The sequence below is a fragment of the Plecotus auritus genome, assembly GCF_963455305.1.
Source record: "Plecotus auritus genome assembly, chromosome: 12".
Classification (NCBI taxonomy): Eukaryota; Metazoa; Chordata; class Mammalia; order Chiroptera; family Vespertilionidae; genus Plecotus; species Plecotus auritus.
The window spans coordinates 29,529,143-29,555,081 of record NC_137778.1 but is presented as its reverse complement, the minus strand read 5'-3'; the positions used below and the strand labels follow the sequence as shown (position 1 = coordinate 29,555,081).

Here is a 25,939-nt window from a genome sequence, read left to right as displayed (position 1 = left end):
TCTGAGCGAGAGAGGGTTCCGCAGAGCAGATATGGACACCGGGGTTCACCAGGCTGGACCGAAAGGGCAGCGGAGGAGACAGCCCCACACCAGTGAGTCTGTCATCAGGCACCACCTTCCTGGCGCCTCCCGCCCCCAATCCTCTCATCCAATCTCTCCTCCAGGACCCTCTCCCCTGGGCTTTGGGGTCCCTACCCCTCTCATTCAGTGCCCCTCCTTCGGGCGAGCCCTTCCTTCTTTTTTCCCTCAAGTCTGCCCCACTTCCTTCAGGACCCCTCCAGTTCCTGCCACCCTCCTCCAGGTTCCCCCAGCCTCTAGCCCCCTGCAAGCCCTGACCCTAATGAACCGCATCCTGGTCAGAAGACCAGGTGTTGGCTCTGATGGGCTAAACTCTTTGGCCCCTCAGCGGTGCAGAGGCTCCTGAGCTGGGGACTGCCCACCTCCTGTAGCCGATTCCTGTGGCGCCAGCCAGGCGAGTTTCCGGTCACCGCTGTCCTGCTGGGGGCAGGCACTGGGGGGCTCCTGGCCATGGGTGAGTGTGGAGCAGAAGGGAGGGGTGGGACCCATCTATGGATCTTTGTGTTGACTCTGTCCCCTCAGGCCTCTTTCAGCTCCTGGTGAACCCTATGAACATCTATGAAGAACAGAAGATGGTGATATTGTACGGCTTGGCGGGTGAGCGCGGGGCCAAGGGCAGGGGCACCCAAGAGGCCTGTGGAACACGGCCCAGTCCTGGGTCCCCAGGAAGGAGTCTGAGCTTGTTTCTTCTGTACCCAAACGTGGCCTCAGCCTTGTCTTGGCCTTCGAGGGGAGATCCAGAGGGAGGAGGCCCCAGTCTGTAGAAGACACAGTCCTTTCCCTTGAGGAGTCTCCCCAATCTGAAGGACTCCCCGTTACCCTCATGCTACAGTCCCAACCCCACGACCCTTCCTAGTCCCCATCTCTCCTCACCTCTCTGGCCTTGTGTCTTGCTCCTCTTGATAAGCTCAATTCATTCATTCAGCACTAACTGTGCGCCTGCTGAGATTTTAGCAACGAACAAGATTGACAAGCAGCTTTTTTGGAGTTTACATTCCAGTGGAGAGAGTTAGACATTAAATGGGCAAGAAATAAGCAAGAGCATTTCTGATAGTGACACGTGGTATGAAAAAAAGTTAACCAGGCCCAGCCGGTGTGGCTCGATGGTTGAGTGTTGACCCACGAAAAGAGGTCACCGGTTGGATTCCCTGTTCGGGCACATGCTCAGGTTTCCGACTCGATCCCCAGTAGCGGGTGTGCAGGAGGCAGCAGATCAATGTTTCTCTCTCATTGATGTTTCTGTCTCTCTAGCCCTCTCCCTCCCTCTCTCTAAAGTCCATTTAAAAATGCATATTAAGCCGAAACCGGTTTGGCTCAGTGGATAGAGTGTCAGCCTGCGGACTGAAGGGTCCCAGGTTCGATTCCGGTCAAGGGCATGTACCTTGGTTGCGGGCACATCCCCAGTGGGAGGTGTGCGGGAGGCAGCTGATTGATGTTCCTCTCTCATCGATGTTTCTAGCTCTCTATCCCTCTTCCTTCCTCTCTGTGAAATATCAATAAAATATATTAAAAAAATGCATATTAAAACAAACAAACAAACAAACAAAAAAACAGTTAACCAGGGGAATATGATGGAAAGGGGCTGGGGAGCTACCCTAGCTTGAGTAGTCAGGGAAGGCTTCTCAGAGAAGGTGACATTTGAATATCAGGAGCTGTTGGGCTGTGAGAACAGAAAGCCCACCTAAAAGTGGTTTAACCGTAAAGGAAGTTTATTATCTAATCCTAGAGGCTCAGTGCACAAAATTCGTGCATGGGTAGGGTCCCTAGGCCTGGCCAGCGATCAGGACCAATCAGGGCTTTCCAGATGCCAGCTGGGGCCTTCCTTCCCTGGCTGCCAGCTTCAGGCCAGGGGCTTCCTTTGTTCCGCACCGCCCCCTAGTGGTCAGCGTATGTCATAGCGAGCAATCGAACTCCTGGTCTATACTCGAACTCCTGAGGGGACAGTTTGCATATTAGCCTTTTATATATATAGATAATAAGTTTCAAGTTAGAGTGGAATTTGGAGTTTGGATAATTCAGCAGCTTAGTAAACCCACCAAGGACTCAGATTCCTTTCATCTCTTTTTTTTTAATCCTCACCTGAGGATATATTTCCATTGATTTGTAGAGATAGTGGAAGGAAGAGAGGGAGGAGAGAAAGAGAGAGAGTGAGAGAGAGAGAAATATTGATGTGAGAGAGACACATCAGCTGGTTGCCTCTCACATGTCCTCCAAGCAGGGGCTGGGGATCAAGCTTGCAACAGAGGTACATGCCCTTGATCGGAATTAAATCCGGGACCCTTCAGTTCGCAAGCTGATGCTCTGTCCACTGAGCCAAACTGGCCAGGGCTCTTTCACCTTTTTTCTGCTCCGTCTTTATTATTGATTTCAGAGAGGAAGGGAGAGGGAGAGAGAGATAGAAACATCAATGGTGAGAGAGAAGCATTGGCTGCCTCCTGCATGCCCCACACTGGGGATCGAGCCCACAACCTGGGCATGTGCCCTGACCAGGAATCAAACTGTGACATCCTGGTTTATAGGTCGATGCTGAACCACTGAGCCACGCCAGCCAGGCCACGGGGCTCTCTTTAGAATGTAGGGCAACTCTATCAACTATCGTCCTCAGCTTGAGTCTTTGGTCAAAAGGCCAAGACCACAGAAAAAGCCCCTTCAATGTTCTGTTTTACCACCATTGGATCAGACAAATCCAGATTTACTCCCGGGGTCAGGGCGTGGACATGCCATTGCCCTTGAACAAAACTCATGTTGTCTTAGCAAGAAAGAAAGCAGAACAAGCTGTTGGGTGGCACCGACAGGGTTTGCAGCAAACCTGTATGACGAGGTGGTGCCAGACAGGTGAAGACTAGGGGGAGGCGTGCTCCTGGCTGGGAGAACAGAGAGGAGGAATGAGCTTGGCATGTTCTAGAAACAGCAGCAAGGTCTGTGAGGGCGGACGTGGTGGGCGAAGGGCTGAGTAGCATGAAATCGCGTCGGGCGGGAGGCAGAGGCCAGATCACAAGTCTGTAGACCATGTTGAGGGATTTGGATTTGATTCCAAGTGTGGCAGAAAGTCATCGGATGGTTTGAAGCAGACAGAGGACGTGATCTGATTTCTGTTTTTACAAGATCACTCCGGCTGCCTTGTGAAATCGAAGTATAGCTTAGCAAGAGAGCAAGTGGGAGGCCGGCTAGTCCCAGTGAGAGATGACGGAGATGACGGGGGGTGGGGGGGGGGGAGGGGGGCTCCGTGAGGGCGGTGGGAATGGAGCGAAGCGTAGACTCGGGGTTTGCTTTGGAGACCCTGGGATGAACACTCTATCCACACAGGAATCTTCTAGGTTCCCTGACCAGCTTGTGCTGTTCCTTTGGCCTGGAATGCCGCCTGTGCCTTCTAACAACAGTTACTCATCTTCCAGGCCCAGCTGACACATCACCTCCTTTGTCCAGCTTCTCCGGCCCCACCCCTCCCTGCAGAAGTGCCCACTCCCTCCTTTGCTCCCACGGCTCTTTATAAGCACCTCCCTGAGCACTCAGCACGTCCCACTATAGTCATCTGTTTACTCGTCTGTCTCTCTCCCTGGATTATGAGCTTCAAGGAACTCACTGTCTCCTTTCATAGACCACAGGGACACACATGTGAAACTGCTAAGACATACCAGGGCTTAAGGGCTCAATTAGGGACAGAGATTGGGGTGCTGTAGGTGCCAGAGTATGGGGAATATTGAGGTGGCTCTGACCTCTCTTCTGACTGCTCTGAGCATCAGGGCCTGTTTCCAGAAGTTTTCTCTCGTTCTCTCTGCTCCCTCAGCACCTAGGGTAAGTGAGACTGCAACCTGGAAATGGGAACTAGGCCCCTTTCCCTTACACAAACACTCACCCATGTACAGACACAAAGTCAATCACCAACCATGGCTTTTCCATCCCTCCAAGCCCTCCAGAGACAGGCACACAGTTGAGCTCTGTAAATGGCTGTTGGGTAAGTGGAGTAACGAGTGGCCTGGAAGGCCTATCTGAGTCCGTGTAAATGGGGCCAAGAGCGGGATGGGGGTGCTCTAAAGAGGAGTTGGGGGGTGGGAGGGTTGCTCTGCTTTACCACCTCCTGGGCTCTCCCAACAGGCTCTGGGGCCTTGGGCTGGGGGACCTCCCCTCACATCCGTTGTGCCAGCCTCCTGCTAATACCCAAAATGCTGGGCAAAGAGGGCAGGCTCTTTGTGTTGGGATACGCCTTGGCCGCCATCTATGAGGGTGAGTGTGCCCCTGGGTACCAGTTAGTGCCGCTGAAGCAGTGACCCTAGTGGGACACCCCATGGGAGCCAGGCCTGGTGAAGGAGAAAGGGTGGGAATCTAATCCCAACTGCTGCCATTTGCTGTGTGTCCCTGAGAGAGTTCCTCCCCGTCTCGGGGCCTCCTTAGTTGGCACAGGTGAAAAAACCAGGGGCTGAATGAGAAGACCTCTCAGAGGCTTCTGGGCCCCATCCGATTCAGTTCTGGAAGGTGGTCACTGCATGCAGTGTGGGTGCTAGGGGCGGGCTTAAGGAAGTTGCTTAGCTCTAGAGGGAATGACTGACCCATCAGGGCATCTTCCCCCAGGACCGGTGGCCAACCTGCGATACAACCTCAATGAGGTGGTGGCCTCGCTGGGCTGCACCGTGGAGCTGCAGATCAACAACACCCGCGCGGCCTGGCGCGTCTCCACCGCCCCGCTGCGTGCCGTGTTCAAGGACCTGCTGGTCAGGACCCTACAAGGGCAGGGCCGAGGGGTCCCTATTCCCAGGGGTCCTAGGTGACTTGAGCTGTGACCCTGAATTCACACTTTCCCAATGGGGGTACTCCTGGCATTTTTTTTCAGGACTGTCCCCAAACATTGCAGGATGTGCCCTGGTCCCTAGGCACTAAATGCCAGGAGAGCCCCTGCGCCAGTCATGGGGACATGCCTTGCCCCACACACATTTCCAAACACTGAAGTGGGAGGTTCGTTGGGCAGCTGAACTAGAATGTCAGGGGGTTGGGGGCCTTGGCCTTGAGGATTTGGAAGCTTTGAAGACCAAGGGACTAGACCATTGGGTTTTGGAGACTGGGGTTTGGGGGATTGGAGCGTTGAGCTGGGGAGATAGGGGTTGAAGGGCTTGGGAGTCAGGACATTGAAACGGCATAGTGGCCTGAGAGATGGGTGATGTGAGGTGAAGTCCAAGGACTTGGGGAGCCCTTCCCTGACGAGAAAGGATCTGGGATGGGAGGCCTGAGGAGGAGCTGGGAGCCTGGGGGGTGAGCAAAGCAGAGGCAGCTGGGAGAGGAGCGGGCTCGGGGACTATAACCAGTGGAGAAGTTAAGGTGAGAATCTATCTCAGCGCCCAGGCTCCTACAGGCCTGTGCGAAGAGCCCAAAGCTTGGCTAATGGGGGGAGGAGAGGCTGTGGGGCAGCAGAAGCTCTAAGCCCCTGTCCCTGCCCCTTTCCAACCCTCTTCCCCCCAGGGCAGCAAAAAGTCACTGAGAGCCGAGACTCAAAACATCTCCAACTCCTTCGAGGACCTGGACGCCCAGGTGAAAAGCGAGACTGGCTTCACACCCGAGGATGCCATGAGCTTGGAAGAGACAGCCCCAGGGGGGAGGACCCGCCGAGCCGTGGCCTTCAAACCCCACCTCTCCACCCAGAAGATGTACGAGCTGAAGACCAAGCTTCGTTGCGCCTGTGAGGGGTGTCCCCAGGTGGGGCAGGCCATGGGGCCGGGGCTCCAGGTCAGGGTGTGGGGACCTCAGACAGCCCTTGCCCCTCCCCACAGATGTGGTGAACAAGGCCATACTCAGCTGCCACCGCTGGTTTGACAAAAAGCACGAACAGTGCATGCAACGCATCTGGGTCCCGCTCCTCAACCACCTGCTCTGCCTGCCCATGAAGTTCAAGTTCTTCTGTGGCATTGCCAAGGGTCAGCACAGTGGCGGGAGGGTGGGGAGTTCCAGGGCTAGGGAGCTGAGTCCTTGGGGTGCGTTGGGAAGGCGTGGGGCAGGAAGCCATGAGGCAGGAGGCTTTAGGCTCTGAGGACACAGCCCCCTCAGAGCCAGTCCTCCCACTCCCCAGGGTAAGTGACAGCCGTGCTCCGGGCTGTCTTTTCAGCTGAAACATGGGCATCATAATAGTGCTTATCCCGCCCAGGGTTTTTGAGGGTTTAAGGCAGCCTTGGGCAAACTACAGCCCGCGGGCTGGATCCGGTTGTTCTATCCGGTTCTCTTGCTCTCCCCTCCACTCCTTTACTTTGAATTTATATTAGTTCACACAAACACTCCATCCATGCTTTTGTTCCGGCCCTCCGGTCCAGTTTAAGAATCCATTCCGGTCCAGTTTAAGAACCCATTGTGGCCCTCGAGTCAAAAAGTTTGCCCACCCCTGGTTTAAGGCGATAACACTTGTGAAGAAGGTTAACAGAGCTGGCAAACGGAGGAGTTGCTCTCTGGATATCGACTAACTTTATTAATAATTGGTACGGTGATAGACAGGTGAGAAAAGGGGGAAATCAGACCTTGTTCCTGGGAAAAAGAACTCAGGGAAAGCAGAGAGGAAACAGACTCGAGGTGGTAGAAAGCCGTGGGCAGCGAGGCAGAAAGCAGGATGGAGGGGATCACCGAGGAAAACCTGGAGGCTGGGCCCAGGGGGGCAGCCCCTAACCTGGCCCCGCTGCCCACCAGTGATGGAAATTTGGTGCCGCAACCGCATCCCAGTGGAAGGCAACTTCGGGCAGACGTACGACTCTGTCAACCAGTCTATTCATGGGCTGGGCAGGGACTTTTCAGCCACAATTAACCTCAAGGTAGGAGGCAGGGGCATTTTGGAATGGCGGGGGGGGGGGATAGGGAGTGGGAGGAGGGCACAGGGAAGAGGACCTGAGGTAGGGCAAGTGGGGGGCGGGGGAGGAAGAGATCTCTGGACGTGGGGAGGGGGCAGGAGGGGAGCAGCATTGGTGCTGGGTGCTAGGAGAGGAACAGGCTGAGCCTGTGGGTTCCTGGACCCGGCGTTGGGGTGGATGGTCAGCCAGGTGTGAGGCGTGTCCGCTCATACAGATGCAGGGAAGCAGGCCCATGTCGAGGAGGGTGTTGAGCAGAAGGAAGCAGCAGCTCCCACAGGTGCTGCAACAAGCCAGGGGACGGGACCTGAGGGGGCACCGGGGAGAGATGCCACGGAGAGGCTGGGCCTGGCAAACAGAGAAGTTGCTGTATGAATACCGAAGAACTTTATTTATTAATAGTGGGTATGGTTACAGGCAGGTGGAGAATGGGGGGAAATCAGACCTTGTTCCTGGGAAAAAGAATTCAAGGAGAGAGGAAATAGACTTAAGGTGGTAGAGAGCCTGGAGGGCCTGCACCTGTGCCTCCCGCAGGAAGAGAAGCAGGCTGGGCTGCTGGGCCTCAACACCAGCTGGGAGCACGTGAGCACCGAGGTGCGGGACTACGTGAGGCGCCAGGAGGCCCAGCTGGAGTGGGCCCTGGGGCTGCTGCACGTGCTGCTGTCCTGCACCTTCCTGATCGTCCTCCACGCGTGAGCCTCGCCCCCCCCCCCCCCCCCTGCTCCCGAAGCCCCTTCCTCGGCTCTGAAGAGGAGCCCTGCCCCGGGGGAGGCTGGGAGAAGGGACCATCGGGCCCACCTCCAGCTCCGAATGTGCATGTCCTTGTGCCCTTCGCTCTGCCTTTTCTAAAGCGGGGTTAGTTTGCACAGTTAAAGGGAACGTGGCGTTTTGTCAGAAGCCACATCGCCCGTGTTCCTGCCGCCTCAAAAGGGCGACCGTCTTCATCTATCTAGCTCCTTCCAGCCTTTATCCCGACGCTGACGTTTTTACTTTTCACTTTGACTTTTGATTTTTTTCTTGCCCTTCATATTCCCCTTGGCTCTGACTTTGTGCCATTTTTATCGTCCAATTCTGCTTTCATTTTCTCCCGCCTGCTGTGCTGGCAGCTACTTTCCCTCCATTTGGACCAAAGTCCTCAACCCCACCCAGCCTGGCATCCAGCCGGGCCGCCCTGGGCCTTGCTCTCCGTCCCCTATTGACCTCTGGACCCTCTGTTTCCTGTCTCCACCCCCAAATGCTTGAGATGGGCAGGGGCTGGGCAGGGACAGCCACAGGGGCTGCTGCTCAGGCTGCCCTTGTTTGTAGAGCCCGGAGTGACTCCAGTGCGTGGTTACGTGTGTGCCTGTGAGAGGACAAAGATGAATGAGCCATATTCCCACCCTCAAGAAGCTCATGGTGGAGGGCAGACAAGAGAGGCATCCGAGAAACAGAGACGATTCAAGGGCTGTGGGGCGGGTGTGGGAGCTGAGGAGGTGCCCCGGCAAGAGCTATAAATGGGCTTCAAAAGGCTGCAGATGGGGAGCCATGGTCAAGGAGAGAAAGGGTGTTCTTTTGGGCAAGGATCCTGGCATCTGTGGGATGTGGAGGGCAGAGGACTTGGCTGAAGTGGGCCTGGCCAGACAGTCTGGAAAGCCCTGGGGGCGGTTGCAGGATGGACTGGGACAGACTGAAGGCAGGAGTCCAAGGTGGGTCAGAGGTTAGGGAGCCTGGCCGGACTGGGGCGTGGCAGGAAGTTGGCCTGAGAAGGCCCTAAAAGGGAAAGGTGTCGCAGGCCTCAGAGCTAGCTTGGGGAGGGGAGAAAGGAGGCACAGAGTCAAAAGGCACTTCCAGGCTTTCAACCTGGGTGAGGTCACTCACTGAAGAGGCAGCATTGGGGACAGGGCGGGGCCCAGGCTCCAGAGGCCTGTGCATAGTAGCGATAGGTTCCTCCACAAGGGGGCGCTCACAATCTTTCTTTGCATTTATAGTTAGTTCTACTTTAAAGGGAAAGATGTATGGATTATGACAAGGTCCCAGAGCCAATAGCATTGGCAGTTATGTTTCAGTTTACAGAGATTATTTAATGTAATTTTATAGTTTCAAACACATTTTACTTTAAAAAAAATATTTTTATTGATTTCAGAGAGGAAGAGAGAGGGAGGGAGAGATAGAAACGTCAATGATGAGAGAGAATCATTGATTGGCTGCCTCCTGCACGCCCCTACTGGGGATGGAGCCGGCAACCCAGGCATATGTCCTTGACCGGAATCGAACCCAGGACCCTTCAGTCTGCAGGCCGATGCTCTATCCACTGAGCAAAACCGGCTAGGGCTCAAACACATTTTCAACAATTAACATTTTTTTTCCTTAGAAAACAGAAGCATTATGTGGGAGCTTGGGAGATACACGGAGGAGAGTTACACGTGTACACGCACCCACCTACCCACCCCCCCCCCGCCCCCCAGAAACCACTGCTGAAGCCAGGGATGTGTCAGAGGGGAAGGAAAGTGGTGTTTGGGGTGACTTTTGCTTAAAGGAACCTCCAGGAGAAGTTTTTCAGGCTCAGCCGAGAGGCGAGGACTCCAGCAGTGAATGGGGGAGTCATAATGGATCAGGTGACTCCTGAAACCTTGCAGGGTTCTCCCATCTCTGGGCCTTTGCTCTTGCTGTTTCCTCTGCTTGATGTTCACCCTGCGAGATCCATGCCTGGGACATCTCCCCTCCTCCCATGACACATTGCACACAGCTCCTCCCATCCGCGGTCTCATGGCTGGTGCAGATGTCTTTCAATGGACCCTCCTGAGGGCCGGGCAGAGGCTTCTAGGATGTAGATGACGCTCAGTGGCCGGCTGGTGGAATGACTGTGCCTTAAGGAAGCCCAGGGCTGGAAAGAGATGGAGACATCCTCATCCACAGGTCCTTCTCCTACATGGACAGCTATAACAGGGACATTCGCTTTGACAACATCTACATCAGCACCTACTTCCGTCAGATCGATGAACGTAGGAAGAAGCTGGTGAGTGGGCCCAGCCTTTCCCAAGGGTGCGTCCCTGGGTGCCCTGTGGCTTCAAGCTCCAGGAGGGCAGGGGCGTCGGGGGAGAGGGCCCTTGGTGTTCCTCGCTGTGTGGACATCTTTTTCCAGGGCAAACGGACTCTGCTGCCGCTCCGCAAAGCGGAGAAGAAGACCGTCATCTTCCCCTATGACCCCACCATCCAGGCCTCAGAAATGGGAAATGTGGTGAGGATGGCAGGGGGCCACTAGAGGCACAGATCTGAGAGGAGGGCCAAGGCATCGAGAGGGCTCCATGCCAGGGCAGGTGGCGTGCCCACTCCACCCCTCCTGCTCTTGGGCAGATAAGGGAGCTACTGGAGACACTGCCTGTTCTGCTGCTGCTCCTGGTGCTGTGTGGACTGGACTGGGCTCTCTACTGCATCTTCGACACCATCCGCCAGCACTCCTTCCTGCAGTACTCCTTCCGCAGTGAGCCTGGCCCCGGAGACACCACCCTGTCCAGCCACACCCCCCGATGCTTCCCATTTTGTCTCTGCCTCTGGGTCTCAGCCCTTTTCGTCCTCCTCGGGGTCAAATCTGAGCCCTGCAACCTGACAGCGGTTCCTGGGGCCCTGGGTTCCCAGCCCCCTTTACATCCACAATGGAAAGGGCGTGGCGCTCAGTGGAGGGATGGAATGTGCAGTTGAGAAGTGTTTCTATGCTTGGACCTCTCCCCATCCCCTTAATTCCAATTCCTAACCTAACCCTTACCCCCACTCCCCATTCCCCATCCCATGGCCCTGGATCTTTGCCTCAGGCAGTCATAAATTGGAGGTGAAAGTTGGGGGGGACTCCCTGATTGCCCGGCTTCTTCGGAAAACCATCGGGGCCCTGAACACCTCCTCGGAGACAGTGGTGGAATCAAACAATATGCGTGAGTGATGCTGAGGTTTCGGAGCAGAGGAATGGAGCGCTGAGGGGCAAGGGTCTTTCCAAGGCCAAGAGTGGGGGACTGGGCCTTGGTGTGGGGAGACAGGGGTCAGAGGAGACTGTTGGGGTTGGGGAATCAGAGCAGGAAATATCGGGTCCAACTTGAAGAGTTGGAGGATGACAGATTGGGTCAGAGGAGCCTGGGGGCTGGGCCTTAGGGCCAGAGGGTCCCATCCTCTGGAGGGCGTTGTCCCACAGAACTTTCTGCTCTAATGGAAACTGTCTACATCTGTGCTGCATTGAGCAAATAGCCACATGGGCCCTGGATGGCACAGCTCTTCAGGGGAGGGGGCAGCAGGAGTCCAGCAAGGTTTCAGACCTAACCCGCGCCCTCACTGGGATAGGAATTCAGCCAGGGCTGCCCCGCCCCTCAGCGGCCAGACCCTTGACAAGCCTCCCCCGCCCCCAGCCTGTCTGCCCCAGCCCGTGTGCCTGAGCGCCGGAGCCTATGTGAGGACTGGACTCCCCACTGGCCTGCTAGTGTGTCTCTGTCTGCTCCAGGCTTTCGGCTACCGGCTGCGGAGGGTCATCGCAGCCTTCTACTTCCCCAAGGTGCACCCTGACATCTCCCTTGACCTCTCCACCCCTCCAGGCAGCGCTCACACACACCAGCCGCACGCAGCTCCCGCAGCGCTGTCACTGTCGCTGTCACTGTCACTGTTACTGACCCTGACCCTCTTCTCCTGGGCCCAGCGAGAGAAGAAGCGGACCCTGTTCTTCTACAATGAGCTCCTGAGGAAAAGAGCAGCCTTCACCAAGCTAAGGAGGGCGGCCATCGTGAGGCAGGCGCGAGAGCAGAGGGCCAGAGTAAGTCAGGCCAGGCCTGTGCGCTGTGGCTCCCGGCTGGGCCTGAGAACGATGAAGGAAGGGCTTCTCCCTTCAGTCCACCCAGCCCCCACCAGGCCCCAGGCCTCTGAAAGCTCAGTGAGTTCAGACATGATTCATGCCAAAGGGCCTGGTCATCTGCTCCTGGACTGTGTCCATCACAGTCCAGGAGCAGATGACCAGGGCCGTGTCCATCTCAGCTCCAGACGTCAGGGCTGTGTCCATCTCAGCCCCAGACGTCAGGGCTGTGTCCATCTCAGCCCCAGATGTCAGCCCAGCCTGAGCTACTCAGAGGACCAGCAGGAAGCAGGCGGAAAGGGGGAACAAGATTTGATACGGGCTGATCAAAGGACAGCAAGAGGGGTTCATCAGAAACCAGGGACCAAGGCAAAGCCATGGGTCCTACTGAGAGGCCTGCAGACCAGAAGCTCAGGGCAATCCATAGGAGGTGGGAGGCAGGGGCTGGGGGTCCGGGAGGCCTCATGAAGGGGCGTGTGGCATATGGAAAGCGCATTGAGTTGGAAGAACCAGGTTCCAGTCTACACTCCCTCATGAAGCTGTGTCACTCTGGCCATCATCCTCACTGGACCTGAGTTTCCCTCTGAAGGACGGGGAGGTGGGACAGATCTGCAGGCCTGCTCACTAGAGACTAGTAAGAGAGTGACGGTCAGGTGTAGGGCTCTGGGTTTAAATCCTGGCTCCTGTCCTTATTACCATGACAACTATATGATGTTGAGCACTCATTTAAATGCTGTGAAATGGAGTCACCGACGCCATTTGGTTGTGGTAAAGACTAAATGAGTTTTGCTGCCGTGGTGCAAGCACATAGAAAGTTCTGTACACGTGTTAGTAGTATGACTCTAGGCAAGTGGCCACCTCTCCAACCATCAGTTTTCTCACCTGGAAAAGAGATGATGATGATGATGATGATGATGACAACAATATCTGCCTTACATGGTTATTGTTTGAATTGAGTTAATTTACTTACAGTTTCTTAGTACAGGTCCCAACATTTAAAAAACAACAAGTGGTACCTGTTCTTATATAATCAGAACTCATAAAAGTGAGAATGCCTGTTTAACTTTTTCCTCCTGTGCCCAGATCACCTATCCCCCATGAAACGCAACATGGACTGATAAAAAAAAAAAAAAAAAAAAGAACATACTGTGATCCCATGACCCGGTCCTGAAGTAACGTGGATTTTGATGGGCAGATAGAAATGTGAAGGGCATTCATTCCAAGCCGAGGGGACAGAATGTGCAAAGACTAAGAATCCAAGCAAAGGGCGAGCCGAGTGCCAGGGCTAGTCTAAGGAGGCAGGTACAGCTCAGGAAGGGATTCGCTGGGCCAGAGGCGAGAAAGGGACCAGACTGTGGAAGGCTATGAAAGCCACGCCCAGGAGTCCTGCCTTTGGCAGGCAGTGCAGCTCCTGGAGTTTTTTGAGCCAAGAGTGACCTATCAGGCGGCCTGTGGAGAGGGTGGGAGAGAGGGGGAGGAGCATCAAGCACTACCAGGCTTGTGGTTTCGATCAGGGTACCTGGATCCAGCCAGGTTTGATTGTTTACTATCTGTGTGCCTTTGGGAAAGTCATTTCACCTTTGTGAGATTCACCTTCCTTATCTGTAAAGTGATAGTCTTATCTGTCCTCACTTCTCAGCCCCACCCCGAGAACCAAATAAGATGATTGATGGGAAAATGAAAATGATGGTTATTGCTGTTGCTAGCTGGGAGAGCCCACGCTGCATCCTCCCACTCCTTTTTTTTTTTTAAATATATTTTTATTGATTTCAGAGAAGAAGGGAGGGGGGGAGAGAGATAGAAACATCAATGATGAGAATCATTGATCTGCTGCCTCCTGCACGCCTCACACTGGGGATTAAGCCCACAACCCAGGCATGTGCCCTGACCGGGAATCCAACCTTGACCACCTGGTTCACTGGTCCACGCTCAACCACTGAGTCCCACCAGCCGGACCCTCCCACTCTCCATCATGGAGTGCAGGAGGGGAGCTCTCCAGGACCCACCTCCATAGCACCCTTGCTCTCTGGGGGTCTTCTTTGCCCAATCCAGTTTTCTCCAACTCGTGGGCACTGTCATGCCTTGAGTCTTCCGACAAGAAGCGCTGGTCAGTTCCCCTCGCGCCTTTCCCCACCTTGCTCCCTCACTAGCTCTAACCCTCCTCGCCTCCCAACAGCGCCACGACCTGGCGGACATCCTGCACCGCCGCTGCCCCTTCCTGCGCCCCTGGCTGCGCCGGCGCTGTGTGGTGTGCCAGGCCCCGGAGACACCCGAGTCCTACGTGTGCCCGACTCCGGACTGCGAGGCTGTGTACTGCCGGTCGTGCTGGGACGACATGCGGCAGCGCTGCCCGGTCTGCACACCCCGAGAGGAGCTCTCCTCCTCCGCCTACAGCGACAGCAACGATGACGCTACCTATGCGGAGTGAAGGGGCGTCCTGCGCGCTCTCCCACTTCCCCCCTTCCTAATTAATAAAATGCCGTGCACACTCCCGCAGCCCGCTCTCCGCAGGGATCTGGTACGCGGGCGAGGAGCGAGCCGGGCGCTGCCTGGCGGGCAGCCGGGGAGAACTGGCCCCGATCGCCGCAGGGCCGGGCGGCGGACTGGAGGCGGGAGGCAGCAACGCTGCGAGGAAGAAGTCCGGACCTGCGGCGGGTGGAAAAGCGACGCCCCAGCCGGTCGGACCGGCCTCGGCTCCCACCCAGCACATCAGCAGGAAAGCGGCGGCGCTGCGCTGAGCGAGCGGAGTCCCGGGTCGCTGCCCGGCTTCATGAGGAACCGGCGCGGCGGGGCGGGGCCTCTCCGGGGGCGGGGCGGGGCCTGGCTCCGGACCCTGTGAGAGGGGAGGGGCGGGGCCTGGCGGAGGCCCCGCGCGGCGCAGTGCGCGAAGCAGACCCGGCCGCCGCTGCGACTCGGCGCGCGGCCCGGCACCTGCCGCCCTCGCCGGCCTCGGGCGCCGCTGTCATGCGGCTGGCGCTGCTCTGGGCCCTGGGGCTCCTGGGCGCGGGCAGCCCCCTGCCCTTCCCGTCGCTTCCAGGGACAAGTGAGTGCGGGGCCAGGAGTGGGCCAGGGGAGAACTGGAAAGAGGTCTCAGGGAAGTCGGGAGGCATCGGGGTACTGGGGTCAGAAGGAGACCCTGGGAGACCCCAACCAGAGCGCGGCCGGCCCTGGTCTGCGGTCCTGGGCGAGGGCCGGCGACTGGGCGATGGAGAGGAGAGGAAAGGAGGAGCACCCTCGGCACGGTCCCCGCGGACACTTACCGGCGCTGGTACCAGCTCCCAGGGGCCTGGCGCAGCGCCCCGCCCCTCCGGGAGTGGGTCACTGCTCCCCAGGACTGAGGCCTCGCTCCTTTGGGGCCTGGCTGACCGTTTCACCCGTGCCAGGGTGCCCAGTGGACACGCTCGTTGGGTTGGCGAAGAGGATTCTTGCTGCCACCTTCTAGGCCTGAACGGCCAGGCACCTCTCACTCTGGTGCTCACCAGAAACCTGGCTGAGCTGGCGGGGGCCCGGGAGAAGCCAAAAGAGGGGAGAATTGGCCAGGAAAGAGGCTGGGACATCAACTCCTCCTTGGAACTTTCACTTCCTGCTGCGGTCTTGGGCCGGGGGCCGAGAGGGCAGGCGAGGGTGGAGTGTCCGGAGGAGAGAGGGCCATTGTGTGAGGGGGGGGACACAGGGAGGAAGCAGAGGCTGTGGGGAGTGGGTGTGCCTAACTGGGCATGAGGGGTGTTTAGGGAGGGGATGGTGGTGTTTGCACTGCTCACCCAGAAATGGGCGTTCCCAGCATCTCCGACGTGAGAAAAGGGGAGGGTGAGTGGGCACCCAGCCACAAGGCTTCCCTCAGTCCTCGTAGGGGGCGTTTCTTGGGGCAAGCGGAGAGGGAGATTGGGTGGGAGTGGGAGGGGAGAGGGTCCCTACGAGAACCTGGGATTGGCCTGGGGGCGAGAGGGAGGAGCCACAGGCTGGGCTAGCTCAATTTCTTTGGGGATTTGGGGATGTGTTGGTGGGATGAAAGCACACTATTGGAGGAAGCCCCCACCTCCAGTATTCTCCTTTAAGTCCCAGCATGCAATTCAGGAGTCCTTCAGGCTGAGAAGGGCCTTGAAGTATTGGGAACCAGGTGGATCAGAGGGCACAAGCTGGTGCGGAGTCTCTCAGCATTCTCTTGAGGTATTCTGGGGACCCTGCAGGTGGCGCCAAGGAGGAGCAGGCAATTCCAGAGAAGACCCTGAGTCGGCCCTTGGAACCCCAGGTCCTTCAGGACAACCTCACACTCAGCCTCGCAGAGGTGCTGCAGGTGAGCCTCTCTGTACCCTCAAATAAAGCACCACCCTGTCACCCACCAATCAGGTGTCTCCAGATAAAGCCTGGCTGAAGAGCAGGTGAGAGGACCTCAGTGCGGCACGGCCACCCCAGATGCAGCTGCCTCTCCCATCACACCCCAGCACCTGGCCTCATTTATCTCCCTCTCCCTTCTGCACACATCTGCCTCAGCCCCCCGCCCCCAGTCCATCCATGGCCACTGGGAGATCCTGAGGTCAAACTTGATTCTTTGGTCTCATTTGCTGGTTTTCTCCGTGGGGGGACTTGGAGAGTCAGGACCTCACCCAATGCCCTCCCCTTACCCCCAATTCTAAAGCTGAGTCAGAGGAAGGGCTGGGGCCTGTGCTCAGTCCTCCACAGAGCTTCCTCTCTGGGCAGGAAGCCGAGAAGGGGGCGGCTCAAGATACCTTCTTTGACCTCCCAGCACAACCCCCCAGAACAATGCCCCAGGCCAGACAGGCCTTCCTGACCCCTCCCTTGGGACAGCCCCCCCAATCAGTGATCTAATCATTGGTGCTCTCCTAAGGGCCTGATATCTTCTGGTTAGGGAGAATAGGAATTTTGGGCAGGGCCAGGGAGGTGACCTGCTCTCTGGTGCCCACAGACCAGCCTGCCTGAGACTTTACGGATCAAATTGGAATTGGATGGTGAGAGTCATATCCTGGAGCTGCTACAGAATAGGTAAAGGCAGTGGTAATAATAATAACACGGCTAACAACTTACATTGCATTTACTATGTGTTAGGTACTAAGTGCCTGAATTCATATAATCCTCATAACATCCCTACAAATAGATACAAGTAATGTATTATTATTGTCCTCATTTTATATATAAAGAAGTCAAGGCACAGAGAAGTTACATAACTTGCCCAAGGTCACACAAGCTAGTGTGTGGTGAAATCCAGGTTGGAACCCAGAAAGCCTGGCAGAATTTGTGGCCTAACCACTATGCTCTGCTGCCTCCGGGGAAAGCAGGAAGGATGGGGTAATGCCTGGCACCCAGTTAACCCTCTATCACCTTCAGGCCTCAGGCTGGCACTGCAGCACCCTGGGCGAGAGCTGATACTGCTCTCCTTTGTCTTCACTCCACAGGGAGCTAGTTCCAGGCCACCCAACCCTGGTGTGGTACCAACCTGATGGCACCAGGGTGGTCAGTGAGGGACACACTCTGGTGAGTCAGGCCTTCTTGGGCCCTGTTTCTGGCCTGAGGAAAGGAGGGAGGGGACGGCTGGAGGGGGCCATCCCTGGAGGATGTGGGAAGATGCTACATATCTTAACCCTCAGGCAAGTCTCCTGGGCTGAAACCCTGGCCTACCCTGCAAACTGGCACTCTGTTCTGTGCCGTAGGAGAACTGCTGCTATCAGGGCGGAGTGCAGGGCCATGCAGACTCCTGGGCCTCCATCTGCACCTGCTCCGGGCTCAGGTACAGTGGGGAGAGGCCACAGCGTTGGAGAGATGGCAGGGCATGAGGCACGGAGCTGAGAAGTTGTCTGACATTCTGCATCTTTCCCTAGGGGCTTGGTGATCCTGTCCCCCGAGAAAAGCTATACCCTGGAGCTGAGGCCTGGGGACCTTCGGGGTCCTCCCATTATCTCCCGGATCCAAGACCTCCCCGTCCCAGGCCACACTTGCACACTGAGCTGGCGTGAATCGGTGTCCACTCCGGCTCCACCAGAGCGCTCCCTGGGACAGCGTCACATTCGCCGGGTAAGGAGGAATGGCAGGAGGGCTGGCCCCAGGACCCTCAGAGCAGTTTGTCCACAGTAACAACAGCTCCTGCTAATGGAGCGATTTCCACGTGGCAGACACTTTATGAACATTATCTCCTTTACTCTTCCCAGCAACCCTGGGAGGTGGGTGCTATTGACAGCTCTATTTTAGTGAGAGATATTAAATGACTTGCTGAAGGTCATTCAACTAAGAAATGGTATATCAAGGATTTAGATGTATATACTAGACGCCAACTCCTCATGTCTTATGATCCCATATGTAGAGAGCTCACTTGGATATAGAAAATACATAGTTACCAATAATAAAGCAATGAAAACTGAGTTTCCTAATTCGTAAAATGGAGATAATAAAACTACGGATGTTATAGGGTTGCTATGAAAATTAGTGACTCAATATGCATGTCAAGTGCTTAGAAATGTGCCTGACGTATGGTAAGTATTTGATGGTGTTGGCTATTGTTATTATTATTATTATTTTTTAAATATATTTTTTATTGATATTTTACAGAGAGGAAGGGAGAGGGATAGAGAGCTAGAAACATTGATGAGAGAGAAACACAGATCAGCTGCCTCCTGCACACCTCCCACTGGGGATGTGCCCGCAACCAAGGTACATGCCCTTGACCGGAATCTAACCCGGGACCCTTCAGTCCGCAGGCCGACGCTCTATCCACTGAGCCAAACCGGTTTCGGCATATTATTATTATTTTTAATTTGGAAAAAAAACATTGAATTTGGAGCCAGGAAAGCAGGGTTCTGCTCCCCAGCTTACTTCTTGGCCTACCTTGGGCAAGTCCCTAGCCTCTCAGGCTCTCCGTGGTTCCTCTGTAAAAGGCGCTCTTCACTGTCCTCCGGGGGGAAGTGGACACAGCTTGGCCAGCCCTGCGGCCGCTGGCAGTGAGCAGCCCGTGTGCCTGATGCTCCTTCTTGTCCACAGTGGAGGCGGGATGTGGTGACCGAGACAAAGATTATTGAGCTAATGATTGTAGCTGATCATTCAGAGGTGAGCTTGCTGGCCCCTGCTTGTCCTGCCCTGATCCCCACCTGCCCTGCCACCTGTCACCTGTCACGGGCACCTCTCTTAACCCACAGGTCCAGAGGTACCCAGACTTCCAGTACCTGCTGAACCGCACACTGGAAGTGGCCCTCCTCCTGGACACAGTGAGTGTCAGGCTGGATGGCATCCTTGCGGCCCCCTAACCATGAGAACCCCTCTCCTGAGCCCTGGCTCTTTTTCAGTTCTTCCGGCCCCTGAATGTACGAGTGGCACTAGTGGGCCTGGAGGCTTGGACGCATCAAGACCTGGTAGAGATAAGCCAAGACCCAGGTGTCACGCTAGACAACTTCCTCCACTGGCGCCGGACCAACTTACTGCCTCGTTTGCCCCACGACAGTGCCCAGCTGGTGACGTAAGATCCCCAGGCTTAGTCCGTGGGGCCAGCTCTGCCCTGACCTGGCCAATTGTACAGCCCAGCTCCCTACCTGAGGCCCTGAAGCTCTAGCCTCCCCTGGTTTTTGGCCTTGACCTTTGACTTCTCAATTCCACAGAGCTACTTCATTCTCTGGGCCCATGGTGGGCATGGCCATTCAGAACTCCATCTGTTCTCCTGACTACTCAGGAGGTGTGAACATGGTGAGCTGTTTCCAGGTCTCTTGCCCATTCCCAATTAAGTTCCTCTTGGTGGTACCATTTATTCACTGAAACCCCCTACAAAGTTACCCAACCCCAAGGGATAGGTATAGAGAGTAGGGGTGCATCATGTGGCTTCTGCAGTCAGGGCACCCTCACTGATGGCCAGCTCATAGTGTACAGTCTTCACCTGGGAGGTTTTCCCATTTTGGGGGGGCAGCTGAGGCCCAAAGAACAGAGGTAATCTCCCAAGACCACACAGTGAGGGAGGGAGAACAGAGCTGAGCTAGAACCCAGGTTTCCTGCCCCCCCCCCCCCCCAGGCCCCTGCTCTCCTGCCACTTTATTTATTTTTATTTTTTTATTCATTCATTCATTTGTAACATATTTTTATTGATTTCAGAGTGGAAGGGAGAGGGAGAGAGAGATAGAAATATCAATGATGAGAGAGAATCATTTGACTGGCTGCCTCCTGCACACCCCCCACTGGGGATTGAGCCAGCAACCTTAGCATATGTTCTGACTGGGAATCGAAATGTGACCTCCAGGTTCATAGATCAGTGCTCAACCACTGAGCCACGCTGGCCTGGCTCTCCTCCTACTTTAGAAGCAACTAAGGAGAAAGGCAGTGCCTGCTGAGTGCCCAAGAGGTCAGATGAGGAGAGAACAGGAGCAGTTAGGCTGGTGTTGGACCTGGGATACCCCTTCCCCATAGGACCACTCCATAAGCATCCTGGGAGTTGCCTCCTCAATAGCCCATGAGTTGGGCCACAGCCTGGGCCTGGACCATGACCCACCTGGGAACAGCTGCCCCTGTCCAGGCCCAGCTCCAGCCAAGAGCTGCATCATGGAGGCCTCCACAGAGTGAGTAACTGCAGGATGTAAAGAGGGGATGGGCAGGGGTCAGCGAGTGGTCTACAGCCCCAACCTTCCTTGCCGCCCTTCCCAGCTTCCTGCCCGGCCTGAACTTCAGCAACTGCAGCCGACAGGCCCTGGAGAAAGCCCTCCTGGATGGGATGGGCAGCTGCCTCTTTGAACAACTGCCCCGCCTGTCCTCCATGGCTACTGTCCGTGGAAATAAGATTGTGGAGCTGAGCAAGCAGTACAGCTGTGACTTCCCAGATGTGAGCCCCTCACCCAAAGCCTTGCCCCACTCACTTCTGTGCCCTTGCCCTGGCTCAAGGGCTCCCTCTAAGTCTCCTGAGTCCCTCTCTGGTTCTGAAGGGCTCTCTCACCCCTCTCCCACCTCCCCGTCTGCAGGGACAGCATGTGAATTGTCGGGCTGTAGCTTTCACTTGCTGTGGGTGTCCTTTGGGTTCGGGCTCCGGGAGGGATTGGAGGTAGGCTCAGGCCAGCCTGCTCTGATGCCCAGCCCCTCTGTGTCCTGGCCCACAGGACTGCACCGATCCCTGCTGTGATTACTTCACCTGCCAGCTGAGGCCAGGGGCACAGTGTGCATCCGATGGACCCTGTTGTCAAAACTGCCAGGTGAACTAGTCTTCTAGAGCTCATTTGCCAGGGGCCAGGTGGACAGAGTCATTCTGACTTCCAGGGCCTGGCTGGGTTTGCCCGGCACCCACACTGATACTCACCCTCCACAGCTGCGCCCGGCTGGCTGGCAGTGCCGTCCAAAGAGAGGTGACTGTGACTTGCCCGAATTCTGCCCAGGAGACAGTTCCCAGTGCCCTCCTGACATCAGTCTGGGGGATGGCGAGCCGTGTGACGGTGGACAGGCTGTGTGCATGCGAGGGCGTTGTGCTTCCTATGCCCAACAGTGCCAGGCTCTCTGGGGGCTGGGGGCCCAGCCCGCCGCACCCCCTTGCCTCCTCACTGCCAATACTCGGGGGGATGCCTTTGGGAGCTGTGGGCGCAGTCCTGCTGGCAGCTACCTGTCCTGTGACCCTAGGTATGTGAGGAAATAAAGGGCTCCTCCCCTAGGTTTGTGGGAGCCTTGGCCCCACTCCCACAGACCCCGTGCCTCCTTCCTCACACCAGAGATGCCATTTGTGGGCAGCTCCAGTGCCGGGGGGGCATGGCCCAGCCTCTGCTGGGCTCAGCCCGGGATCTACACTGGGAGATACTAGAAGCCAACGGGACCCGGCTGAACTGCAGCTGGGTACACCTGGACCTGGGCAATGACGTGGCCCAGCCGCTCCTGACTCTCCCTGGCACGGCCTGTGGCCCTGGCCTGGTGAGCAACCTGGGTGAGCCAGACTCAGTGGGGAGGGATATCTGGACCACGGCGAGCAGTGCCCAGGCCTCACAGTCCACCCGCGTAAAAGGCACAGATCTGAGGGGAGTTCACATTCTTGTGATTGAGCAAAGTCCTGTCATCCTCTGAGCCTCGGTTTTCCCGTCTGAAAAAGCAGGGTGCGGCCTTAGCCATGTTGGCTTCCAATGCTGGTAAGTTCTGCAAGAATGTGATCCTTGCTCTTTCTTCCCCACTGGGCAGGTGTGCATCGACCATCGATGCCAACCTCTGGATCTCCTGGGAGCACAGGAATGTCGCAGCAAATGCAATGGGCACGGGGTGAGCTGGCCCGGGAATGAGAAAGGGGGGCAGGGAGCCTCCAGGCCTTTGGCAACAGACATACCTGGTTCTAATCCTTGCTCTACCACCGCCTAGCTGCATGGCCTGGGGCAGGTTATTCACCTCTCTGAGCTCAGTGTCCTCATCTGTCCAATGGGCATAGTAATAGTACCCACTTCCTGAGGGACATGAGATGAGTCTGAAAGCTTCTAACTTGGTGCCCAGCATCTAGAAGGCACTCACAGAGGTAGTTCGATCTCATTTCCTCCAGCATAAAGACTCCCAGAGTGCTGGCTCTCTGCCCCCCATAATCCCCAGCTCACCTGCCAGTTGTGGATATCCGAGATCTTGAAAAGCTGGGGACAGGGAAACACGGCCCCAGAGTGCAGAGCCCCTCATTGTTCAACCTGTTCCTCCTAGGTCTGCGACAGCAACAGGCTCTGCCACTGTGAGCAGGGCTGGGCACCCCCTGACTGCAGTGCCCGGATCAGAGGTAGCAAGGCCTGGGGACAGGGGCAGCTGGGAGGGCAGAGTGGCTCATCCTTTACCCCTCTCTTTTTCCCACCCCTTCACGGCTGGTTCCCTGTGACCCCTGACCTCCTCACTTTCTCTGAGTACCTGACTTTACTCCCTGCCCCCTGCTCCTTCCTGGATGTGGAGTTCTCAGCCCTGCTCACCTTCAAACCTGCCTTCACCCCACAGCCTCCAGGTCCCTGACCACAGGACTGCTCCTCAGCCTCCTGTTGCTGCTGATCTTGGTGCTGCTTGGTGCCAGCTACTGGTACCGTGCCCGCCTGCGCCAGCGACTCTGCCAACTCAAGGGACCCAGCTGCCAATACAGGTACCAGCCTCCCTGCTACCAGCTCCCTCCACAGCTCTCTTGAGGACAACAGCCTGGAGCCCTGCCCCTACCCCCTCTGCAGCCCCTGCCACCTGGCTCTGACCCCCAGCCCCATGGGCCACACCCCACACACCTCCCTTTCCTCCATGTTCCCTGGAACTCTTCACCTCACACGTAGACTGGTAGACCTGAGTGGGTAAGCTGGGATGCTAGGATCAGTTCCCCCCAGGAGCCCCTGTGCTGGGGAAGTGGGGGTTCCAGGCTGATCAGCTTCTGCCCCCCACCCATTGGGCCTAAGCCCCACACATGCTCCTCTCAAGGGGCTGCAAAGGGTTAACCCCACTCAAGAGTGGCATATGGGTGGAGAACAGGGTCTGAGGCTGAGCCCGCTCCCTCCTGACTTTCTCCACGCTTAGGGCAGCTCAGTCTGGTCCTCCAGAACGCCCTGGACCCCCGCAGAGGACCCTGCTGATGCCAGGTGTCAAGGTGAGTCCTGAATGCCAGAGGAGAGAGGGCCCCATTTTGGCCCGGCATCCAGCTTGGGCCCTGGGGTGGGCCCAGAGAAAGACTCACATCGCCCAAGAGTCAATCAAAGGAGCCAGGGCCAGCCCTTTCCTCCCTCCTGGTTGCCGGCTGAGAAACAAAGTCCAGTCTGGAGTGGGGTAGGGGCAGGGCCTAGAGAAGGGTCTGCTGACCTCTTGGAGCTCATCACGCTGTGGCTTTGAGACCAAGCTGGGGTCCCTGGAAGGAAAGGGAGGGTGGGACCCAGGATGGCCTTCAGTGTTCACCACGTGCAGAGGGCTGGTGAGTGCCCTTGCCCTGAGCCCTCTGGATCTGATGATAGAAGTATGTGTGTGGAGGTGGTCTCCATGCCCAGTCTACCACTTGTCACCCCCTCTGCATGCAAATGAATAACGGCATGCACAACCCCATTGTCCCTGGGGTCCTAGCGGCCCCTCCCTGGGCACTAACCCTCTCTGCCCACATCTGTCTCTCTCTCTGCTCCCTCCCCCGACCCCACTCTGCCTGTTTGCTCCTCCTGCGATCTCAGCAGGCTAGTGCTCTTGGCTTCCCGGCACCCCCTTCAAGGCCACTGCCTCCTGACCCTGTGTCCAAGAGACTCCAGGTAAATCTGGGCCAGGCCCTGCCCTGGTTCAGGGCAGGCGGGAGGCTTGGTGCCCAACTGCAGTTCTCATCCCTGTTCCCTGCCGGTGATGCTCTTCATTAGGGGACCAGGGTGCCCCTCAGCCTTCAGACACTCTGAGCCCCAGAAGCAGCAAAGGGTGAGCCTCCTGCCTTGGCTTCTACCACCATCTGGTGGTTAGAGGCGGGACTGCAGCGGGCCAGGGACAGCACGGTGACCCACACCTTCCTCCCCCAGACATCTGCTGGCATGCACCCAAGCCTTGTGCGCATGTCCCCGTGCTCCTCCCCTGTGGCTGGTTGTGCATGTTGATCTGAACCCCTTGGGAGCACCTCTGCATGCTCACTGCCCCTCGATGTGCTCTCACAGTCACTGCCCCTCTCTCTGTTCAGGCTGCGCTGACTGACCGACCTAATCCCCCCACCCGCCCTCTGCCCGCTGACCCGGTGGTGAGGCACCCGAAGGTAACAGTGGGGGGAGAGAAGGTCACAGCCTTTTCCACCATCCAGGGCTGTGGTGGTTGTGGCCGTGGTGAGATCTCCCCTTTGTGCTTGAGGGCACATACTCCACTGGTAGCTTATGGTGACAGATGGAAACAAAGATGACCTCTGGTGCTCCCCCCGCCCCCACAGCTGGTGTTCCCAGCACCAGTACATGGGCGGGGGGGGCAACATGACAGCCTCTCCCAAGCCTGGGTCCTACCTTCTTTCTTTCTCAGTCTCAGGGGCCTGCCAAGCCCCCACCCCCAAGGAAGCCACTCCCTGCAGACCCCGAGGGCCTGTGTCCTTCACGTGACCAGCCTGGTCCAGGAGCTGGAATCCCGCCCCTAGTGGTACCTTCCAGGTGGGCCAGGAGGTCGCTGAAAATGGGTGGGTGGGCAGGGCGAGTGGTCTGGGAAAAGGGAACCTCTGACCTCTTTTCTCTGCTTCCGGCACCCCAGGCCTGCACCTCCGCCCCCGGCTGTGTCCTCCCTCTACCTCTGACCTCTTCTGAAGTTCCACCTGCCTCCAACCCAACCTAGGACTTAAAGAGGCGTGGGCCGGTCCCCTGGGGTACCCCTCCACACACCCCGCGATGATGGAAAGAGCCAGAGCCTGGATGCAAAGGAGCAGGCCTCTTAAGACACTCCACGAGCTGTGGAGCTGCACCCTGGGGACCTGCGCACGCAGTTACAGATGGGGGTTAGGCAGAGCTGGGTGCTGGACCTGGCTGAGGGAGGTGCGCACAGTCTCTGCTCGGCTGTAATAAACGGAAGATTTTAGGAGCTTGCCGCGGAGTTTGTCTGCTCAGGGAGGTCTGGGTCGCGCCCCCCGCCCCGTTGCGGTTCGTCTGGCCGCCAGGGGACGCTGTCGCCTCAGACGAAGACTGGATTGGGAGGATGAGAGTCCCAGGCTGGAGCAGCTGGCGTCCCCCAGATGCAGCTTGTTTCTGCCCAGCTTGGGGTGGCTCTCTGCACAATCTATTGCCAAAGAGAGTTGTACGCCCTTCGCTATCCCTAGTCGCCAAGCCCTCGCCCCCAACGCCTAGGGGCGACCATCGGACCAACCAGCCAAGCTGTGGAACCTGCCGTCTCCACCCTCTGACTGGTGGCTGGGAAAAGTGGATCTGGCTGGTGTTCTCAGAGCCCTGGAGCCGGGGTGGAGCCCGGCGGCGGCTCCCACGATCCCAAGGCCACGCACCTGCCTCCTCCCCCGCCCCCACCTGAGGGCTCGGGAACAAAGGTGCTTTGTACAAGCCGCAACCACCTCATTAATTCGTCTTCAGGACTGGGGCTGCGTGGGCCCCCAGCCCAGAACGAAGGTGTGGGGCGGAAAGGGACAGGCGCCAACCCCAAGGTGGGCATCGAGCTCACTATTGAAAGCTCGTTGGGGGGCAGGCAGTTTGTCCCTTCCCCCAGCGCTATCCCTAGATGTGCAAAGAAAACAGGGCGATGGGCTAAGGTGGCTGGTCAGGCTTCGCGGGTCCTTGCTCAGGCCTCACTTTACTCTTTCTGGGCAAAGGGCGTGTGCTGCTATTTAAATCTCCCAAACTCCCGATAACGCCTTCTG

At 57.0% G+C, this 25,939-nt stretch overlaps 2 protein-coding genes across 12 annotated transcripts; both read left to right on the top strand.

Moving 5' to 3' along the window:
* Positions 1-31: 31 nt before the first annotated feature.
* DCST1 (DC-STAMP domain containing 1) lies at positions 32-14,125 on the top strand (the record flags this gene model as incomplete). 2 transcript variants are annotated; one of them, XM_080648105.1, is made up of 16 exons in its annotated part: positions 32-92; positions 407-532; positions 601-675; positions 4,174-4,302; positions 4,648-4,787; positions 5,530-5,746; positions 5,838-5,981; positions 6,739-6,860; positions 7,428-7,585; positions 9,789-9,888; positions 10,015-10,110; positions 10,227-10,353; positions 10,682-10,798; positions 11,264-11,406; positions 11,548-11,661; positions 13,874-14,125. In XM_080648105.1, 16 exons carry the CDS (start codon positions 32-34, stop codon positions 14,123-14,125), a joined length of 2,121 nt encoding a protein of 706 aa, XP_080504231.1. The 2 variants fall into 2 exon arrangements, with proteins under 2 accessions (XP_080504231.1, XP_080504232.1); XM_080648106.1 differs by lacking the exon at positions 601-675.
* A 415-nt stretch (positions 14,126-14,540) lies between these two features.
* ADAM15 (ADAM metallopeptidase domain 15) lies at positions 14,541-25,160 on the top strand. 10 transcript variants are annotated; one of them, XR_013959444.1, is made up of 24 exons: positions 14,565-14,740; positions 15,885-15,991; positions 16,622-16,698; positions 17,109-17,187; positions 17,364-17,440; positions 17,532-17,724; positions 18,685-18,750; positions 18,840-18,908; positions 18,987-19,156; positions 19,296-19,380; positions 20,092-20,240; positions 20,326-20,500; positions 20,772-20,864; positions 20,978-21,282; positions 21,372-21,567; positions 21,829-21,906; positions 22,327-22,399; positions 22,609-22,747; positions 23,164-23,233; positions 23,799-23,873; positions 23,976-24,030; positions 24,284-24,355; positions 24,610-24,734; positions 24,832-25,160. XR_013959444.1 is itself a non-coding variant. In XM_080648365.1 (23 exons), the coding sequence occupies exons 1-23, from the start codon at positions 14,662-14,664 to the stop codon at positions 24,872-24,874; spliced, it is 2,592 nt and encodes an 863-aa protein (XP_080504491.1). In that variant the 5' UTR covers positions 14,568-14,661; the 3' UTR covers positions 24,875-25,160. The 10 variants fall into 10 exon arrangements, 6 of the variants coding, with proteins under 6 accessions (XP_080504495.1, XP_080504491.1, XP_080504490.1 ...); XR_013959445.1 differs by having other exon boundaries at positions 14,568-14,740; positions 23,802-23,873; XM_080648365.1 differs by lacking the exon at positions 23,976-24,030 and having other exon boundaries at positions 14,568-14,740; positions 23,802-23,873.
* Positions 25,161-25,939: the final 779 nt, after the last annotated feature.

Excerpts from the sequence above, each read along its gene's own strand:
- ADAM15 (XM_080648364.1), top strand. The coding sequence starts at position 14,662 with ATGCGGCTGGCGCTGCTCTGGGCCCTGGGGCTCCTGGGCGCGGGCAGC. Across the intron at positions 21,568-21,828 it reads CGGCCTGTGGCCCTGGCCTG|GTGTGCATCGACCATCGATG; the intron begins GTGAGCAACCTG and ends CCCACTGGGCAG. Across the intron at positions 21,907-22,326 it reads GCAAATGCAATGGGCACGGG|GTCTGCGACAGCAACAGGCT; the intron begins GTGAGCTGGCCC and ends TGTTCCTCCTAG.